Here is a 6,740-nt window from a genome sequence, read left to right as displayed (position 1 = left end):
AACACATAACTAATCCACTGTACATTCCCACCTGTAGTGGACACTGTTGGCAGCCTGCCCAGGTCCCCTCAGATTCCTCTTACCAGTTCTGTGCACCCAACACCCGGCTTCTGTGTGCTTTATGCATTAATCATGGCTTTTTATTTCTGTATTTCTGGTGCTTTGACATCTGGGGCCTTGCTGACATTGGAGGGACTGCCCCTCCCAGGGCTAGCCAATTCCTAGAGGTAATAAAGGACTGACATGTAAGTATGCCTTTCACATGCAAAGCAACCAACCCAGAGCCCATACCCCCAACCACTTCCTTTATGGCATTCTATACTTCAGGTCACTATTCATCTGCCTAGTCACCCCAGGGCCAAGTTCCAGGCAACTGGGGACAACTCTTACACCCCAGAGCCTGCTGAAATTATTTAAACTAGACAATCCTAAGCTTACCCTGCCTCATCTGTTCCTTCCCAAGGAAACCACAGTAAAGACTCTTGTCCAAGTCTCTCCTCTTCCCCTCTAACTCCTGACTGACCCTGCTGCCCTGCAGAGCTTGGCATGCCCCCTTCCTTTGGGATCTGTGAAAATAACAAACTATCTTTTCAATGGCAATTGTCTCCTGATCTATTGGCCTCACCATACCTGAATGATAATAAACCTATATTTTAAAATAGTTTGCTGCTAAGGGCTTACCCTGCAACCTTGTTCCCAAGACTGCCCTTGAGCTTGAGGTGCCTGGAGTTTATATCCTGCCCGCTTCTTGTGACCTATGGCCCATGACTGCCTAGAGGGGTATAGTGGCAGGTCTCCAAAGACAGTGCCCAATGACCACGCCCCCGGCATTCAGACATTTGTGTAGTCTTCTCCCATATCATATTCAGCCTGGGCTACCTTAACTCGCACTAACCAATAAAATGTGGTGGAAGTGACGTTGTGCCAGTTCCAAGCTTAGTCTTTAAGAGACTGGATGTTTTTGCTTCCTCCCCTAGGAATGCTCACTTTGGGGGGCCCTGAGCTACCATGTGAGGGGTCCGGCTACCTGCTGGAGAAAGGAACCACATGCAGAGGGAGAGCACTGAGACCAAACCCAGAATGAGAGAAGTCCAGATATCCCACAGCCCAGTAGGGTCAAGCCTACTAGCCATCCCTGCCAAGGTGCCAGAGGCACCTGAGTGCGCCATCTGGGATATTCCAGCCCAGTTGGGCCCTAAGAGGACTGCAGCTTTAGTTGACATTACACGGTGCCTCACTGAGCCCAGTCAATCCATGGAATTGTGAACAATCACAGACGGTAATTAAGACTCTAAATTTGGGGGCGGTTTGTTATTCAGCAAGAATAAACCCAAACAGGGATCTCCCTTTGCCTCAAAGGCCCAGTTCCCTTTGCCTCAAGGTGGGAAAGACTCTACCACTTAATTTATCCTGTAAAGCTCCCCGTGGGATCAGGCTAATGCTGGGACTTCACCTGAAATCACACTCTAGCTAGTCTTCTCCCCCATTGCTGTCCTGTTTCATCTATTCCTTCATTGGTTTCTCCTGGGAGCATTTCTTTCCCAAGTCATGGATACACAAACCTTGTCTCAGACTCTGCTTCCGAGAGAATCTGACCCCAGATGTGACACATCTGATTTTTCTCATCTCCAATCAGAAGCCAAGGGTCTGGCAGACTATTCTCTCTCCCTACTCTTCCCTGTCCCTCTCCTGCATCCAAAAAGCACAGACCACCTTCCAGACTCCCCAGCAACAGGCATCCATCTAGTCAGTGGGATGGGGGAATGAAAGTGGGAACAAAAACATCCATGAGTTCTCTGAGGGAAGCAGCAAGCAGCTTGTTTTGCCCTGGTCAGCAGCAAATGAAACCTCTTTGCCCCCAACCACACAACCATGGAGGGGATCACATGGAGGTCAGGCAGAAGCCAGGAGGTTGGCATGTCAGCAGCAGTACAGGGGCCAGGTGGGCATGAGAGTTGTCTCTGATTTTGTGTCTGTGGTGGGAGGGATTCTGCTGGTTGTTCCAACCCCCCCCTCAGGGAGTCTATCTCTGTGGCCTCTCCACCCCCACCAGTTCACAGTCCCTGGAAATCCCAAAATCCATCACCACGGATCCTCCAGCAGGTCCCACAGCCTGGTGCCACTGGAATCAGATAAGTCAGCAGAGAAAATGCTGGGGGCTGGGGGGCCACAGCCCAGTGGGGGACCCCCACTCAGAGCCTCCAGCCAATCCAAGGAGTCGGTGGGGCCCCTGGGAGAGGGGGACGGGGAGTTCGTGGGGGATGGGAGCGAGGAAGAGAAGACAGATGAGAGGCCTTCAGAGTCCGGGGAGGGGGACAGCAAGTCGAAGGAGCCGGGGAAGTCCAGGGGGATGGGGGGCAGCATGTCTGTAGGGGAAGGAATGAAGTGTGAGCTTAGGAAGGCAGGGATCCGGACCCCAGCTCCCTATTCGTCCTTTCCAGGAGTCTAGGCCCCCAGCGCATTCCTCCCTAGGACTCAGGAGTCCAGACACCTCAGGAGTCCAGACACCAACCTATTCCTCCCGCGAACACAGAAGCCCAGAACCTCGGCCCCCTTTCCCCCCAAATCTAGGACTTCGGCTCTTACCCTCAGGCTCCACCTGATCCTCCAGGATGTCATTGATGCCCCGGTTCGGAAGCAACTGTGGACGGGCAGAACTGGCGTGAACCTGGGACTCCAGCCTGATCCTGACTGAGACCCTAGGCCCGCTCCCTCTCACCTGCGCTCTGCGGATCGCTTCCTGCAGCTCCTCCTCCAGTGTCAGGGCTGTCGAGGCTGCTGCTGAAGGGATCGGTACTGGAGCTGGAGCTGGAGCCTGAGCCGTCGATGCAGCCGGAGCCGGAGCCGGAGCCGGAGCCGTCACAAGGGTTTCCGCGGCACGTGGAGCGGGCAGCGAGTGAGACGTTCGACTCGTCTTCAACTAGAACGGCGAAGAGGGCGAGTTCCTATAAGCCGTGCCCACTCGGAGCTACCCTATCCACTCGCTACCTGTGGCTCCACCTCCTGGTCCCGGCCCAGGCCTTCACTCACCCATGGCTCCCTTCGGCTTCGCCCCCTATTCTTTCATTGGCTTCCCTTCCCTTAAGATCCTCCCGCTTTGCTCTTAACCGCGCCCCACACAGTTTATTGGCTATTCTTTTCTCGACTTCCCGCCCCGTCCCGCTTTGTCTTCTCCTCATTGGTCCACGCGCGTAGTCCCGCTCTCACCGAGCCCGGCCTCCCAGCGGCTCCCAAAGCCTTGCGCCTGAAGCGAGGCCAGGGAGCACCCGCCGGACCTTCCTCGCGCCGCGGCTTCGGCCGCTCGCGGGGCGGGGCGCCGCCGCGCATGCGCTCCAGGAGCATCGACTTGGTCCCAGACACTGGGAGGCCCCGCAGGCGCAGCTGCTGCCGGAGCTCTGAGACCTAGGGAGGGAAGCGGAAAGAGGCCGTGCTAGGCGGGCTCCGGGGCGCAGGTGGCGGGGAGGGGGTGGGGGGGTTGGAGCTGGACATTTGGAAACCGAGAGAGGAGGGACTGGGGACTCTAGGTCCTGGATCTCCAATGGAGCAGAGGCTGCAAGGTTAGACTTCTGGGTCCCCACTGAGCGAGAGGGCCAGCCTGGGAAGCTACTCCCCAAACTCACCGTCAGCTCCTCCAGTTTGAGAGTCTGAAGTTCCAATTTGTGTGGAGAGGGCGAGGGGCTGGGGACTCCTGGTGGGGAGGGAGTGAGGGGACTGAGCTTCATCCTGGCGAGAGTGGTGAAGGGAAAACAGGTTAGAAGGAGCAGAGAGAAAAGGCATTTTGGAGTCCTCAAAGACGGGCTCATGAAGATGCAGGAAAGCAAGGGACCTGAGTTCTGAAGCTCCGCGAGAACAGAGGAGGCTAGTTCCGGTGCCTGAGAGAAGAGGAACCGCGGCAGGGGGCGGGGGTGGGGAGGAGGTGGCTCAGGCTCTCGGGGATGAGGTCAGGATTTCTGGGAACTGAAGGAAGAGGGGCCGGGGATTTGGACTCTTGCGTCCTGGGGGAGGAGGGAGCTGGGGGCCTGAACTTCCCAGAGAACAAAAACAGGGGTCATACCTAGGAGGTGGCTGCTGTGAGTTTGTCCATTCCCATGCAGGTGGTCCAGGGGGACTCAAGGCCGACCCTTCAGCCTGGGGGTCTGCCCTGGACCCTTGTCTCGGCTCTGGGGGCATGTACTGGTGGTATGTCAAGTTCTTCTTGGGCTTGGGCTCCCTCCAATGTTGGGAGATCTTGGGAGACTCCTGAAAAAGCAGGTATGATGTCAAACGCTTCTGCTCCATTCCCACTTTCCTGCCCCAGAGCCCCATGAAAAGTATGGGGTCGGCTTGTCTCCATCAGAGAGGAGCAAAATGGGCAGCAGTAAGGAGGACCAAGGCTAGACTCTCAGGGGGACTTCCCTTCACTCTGGTCGAGACTCACCTTCTTCAGGGACCGCCAAGGGTAGTGTTTTGGCTCAGGGAGAAGGACCCCAGGGCTGAAGAGGAAAGACGCTGGGCTCGAGGGTGAGGCTGGGGCCGGAGCCAGAGCCGGGTCTGCGGCTGAGATCCATGGATCTGGATCCGAGAATGGAGAGGCAGCAAAGGACCCTGAGAGGCCCCAGCCCCCCGGGTGCAAGAGGACAGAGCCAGGGAGTGAAACCCAAGTGGCGGGAGCTGGTTGTCTGGACTCCTGTATCTAAGGGCAGAAGTGCTAGGGACCCAGAATTTTACATTCTGAAGGAAGGCAGGAATCTTCTCCTCAGTCACCGAGGGGTGTGGTAGCTGAGGATCACAGATTCCTGGAGTTTTGCTGGGACAGGGGTGGGACCAGCACTCCTGGTTCTTGGGGAGAAAGAAGCTGAAAGCCACATCCTGAGATTTGTATGTGTGCCAAGTGTGGGGTGTGGGATGCCTGTCTTCTCCAAAGAAACAGGATCTGGATCCATGCATTTCATTGGAGTGGGAAAAGCCCAAGAGCAGGAAGAAAAGCTCCTAGGGGTGGGGCAGCCAGGGATCTGTACTCCTGGGTCCTGAGGAAGGGCAGGATGGGATTGCAATGTACCCTGGGGCATAGGGGCTGAGGCTCGGGAACCGAAACAAGATGTGTGGCAGCTGCACTCCAGGGTGCCCCAAGGGAGTAGGGCCGCCATCCCCTCCCTTTCAGGGCCCACACTTACTTGTGTCCTGATAGCGTCTGTGGATCCGAAGCTGGAGGACTGTGGAGGAAGGTGGGAGGAGAAAGGCGGGAAGGGAGTGTCCAAGAGCCTGGCCTGGCAGGCGAGTGTGAGCTGCAGTTGTTGGCGGGACACGTGTGCCCAGCCCCCTTACACACCCCGTGCAGGCGGGTGGGCGGGCAGCCTGCTCCCTTCCAGGGCCTCCTGCTTGTTCCCTGCCAGCACAGCGCCGAAGGCCAGAGCCGTTCTGGGGCCAGGAGCCAGGCAGCGGTGCAGGCAGGAGGCAGCCCTGCCCCCAACTCCTCCACCTGCCCACTTCGTCACCCGATGCCCACCCCATCCTCCGCCCAATCACCATCTTAGTGTTTGTACCTCGCCCCCTTTCATACCCGCACCCCGTTTTGCACACGCCCACTCCCTTCTGCACTACCTCTGGGCCTCCCCTCAGTCTCCCCCTTTGCACACCCACCTTCAAACACGCACTTCCCTGGCCTCTATTTTTGCATCTACAGCACTTCTGTGCACTGGTACCCTTTGCCACTCTTCATCCTAGGCTCACTATCTCGGCACACACCGAGCCACGTTAACGCATTCAGAATTTGCCCCCCAGTTGTGGAGCAAGGATCTCTCTTTGCACATGTCTTTGTACACATGCACTCTTTTGCACATTCCTTGCTCTTTGGTTACTGGTGTCTTCGCACCCACCCAACCACAGAAGCAGACTCATTTGCACACTCAAGTACGCTCTGTCTACTCAGGACTTTACCTCCAGCTGTATCCACTTGCACACTTTTCACCTGCGCTGGGACCTGAAATGCAACCTTTGCCGCTTTCAAGGCTTGAGAGCTCATTGTCCCCTTGCCCACAGTTCCACACTGGGTGCTCCTCCGATTTGCACAGGTGTCAATTTAAGCCCCTGTTCCTTTGCAGTACCTGGCCCTCTGCACACCCACCCCTAGCCGCCCATTCCCCACTATTCACGTGAGCATTGCACCAGCCATTTGCACACTCACTGTCAACCACAACTCCACCCCTTTGCTGGGGCCTCCTTTACATAAATAATCTCTTGCACAGAAAACACATGCCTTTGGCATGTGTCACCACCCCCCTCCCATGTCACCCCGCCGTGCGGACTCCCAGACTCCCTTCCCTACGTGCACAGAGAGAAGACTCTCACCAGATCGGAACTTGGAGCGAATGATTTGGGAGCGCTGGGAGGAAGCCGCCAGGGTCATTGCCAAGGCTGGGATGGGCACCTGGACTGGCGGGGAGAGCAGGCCCCCCACAGGAGGCAGGGTCAGAGTGGAGGTCAGGTGGCGTCCCTTGCATGTGAACGCAGCAGGGAAAGGGCCTGAGGAACTTAGAGATGGGAGCGGCCTTGGGCCATAACTTCTGGATCCTGGGGGAGGAGGGGGCTGGGTGCCCAGACTCCTGGGTGTGAGGGAGGACGCGATGAGGGCCCCAACTCCTGGAGTCTGGGGGAGGAAGGACCTCAGATCTGGGACTCCTGGGTCCTAAGAAGGAGGGCACTGGTGGCCTGGATCCCGGGTCTATGAAAGGAGAGGGAGGAAAAGGGGGTGAAGGGAAGGA

The 6,740-nt window shown here is 57.0% G+C and overlaps 1 protein-coding gene across 4 annotated transcripts; it reads right to left on the bottom strand.

The window, feature by feature from the left end:
- Positions 1 to 2,082: 2,082 nt before the first annotated feature.
- MAMSTR (MEF2 activating motif and SAP domain containing transcriptional regulator) lies at positions 2,083 to 6,385 on the bottom strand. 4 transcript variants are annotated; one of them, XM_065899190.1, is made up of 9 exons: positions 6,328 to 6,385; positions 5,154 to 5,192; positions 4,418 to 4,593; positions 4,055 to 4,239; positions 3,621 to 3,723; positions 3,208 to 3,402; positions 2,720 to 2,920; positions 2,587 to 2,641; positions 2,083 to 2,366 (listed from the first exon to the last, which is right to left on the bottom strand). In XM_065899190.1, exons 1-9 carry the CDS (start codon positions 6,383 to 6,385, stop codon positions 2,083 to 2,085), a joined length of 1,296 nt encoding a protein of 431 aa, XP_065755262.1. The 4 variants fall into 4 exon arrangements, with proteins under 4 accessions (XP_065755262.1, XP_065755263.1, XP_065755264.1 ...); XM_065899191.1 differs by having other exon boundaries at positions 4,418 to 4,584; XM_065899192.1 differs by having other exon boundaries at positions 4,418 to 4,563.
- Between the last annotated feature and the right edge of the window lie 355 nt (positions 6,386 to 6,740).

This window comes from Phocoena phocoena, chromosome 20 (genome assembly GCF_963924675.1).
Source record: "Phocoena phocoena chromosome 20, mPhoPho1.1, whole genome shotgun sequence".
Classification (NCBI taxonomy): Eukaryota; Metazoa; Chordata; class Mammalia; order Artiodactyla; family Phocoenidae; genus Phocoena; species Phocoena phocoena.
This window is presented reverse-complemented; position numbering and strand designations above follow the sequence as displayed.

Bases quoted from the DNA above. Each gene is read 5' to 3' on its own strand.
- MAMSTR (XM_065899190.1), bottom strand. From the start codon at position 6,385: ATGACCCTGGCGGCTTCCTCCCAGCGCTCCCAAATCATTCGCTCCAAG. The intron at 5,193-6,327 runs GTGAGAGTCTTC...CTTCCTCCACAG, and splicing joins TCGCTCCAAGTTCCGATCTG to TCCTCCAGCTTCGGATCCAC. The intron at 2,642-2,719 runs GTGAGAGGGAGC...GCCCGTCCACAG, and splicing joins AAGCGATCCGCAGAGCGCAG to TTGCTTCCGAACCGGGGCAT.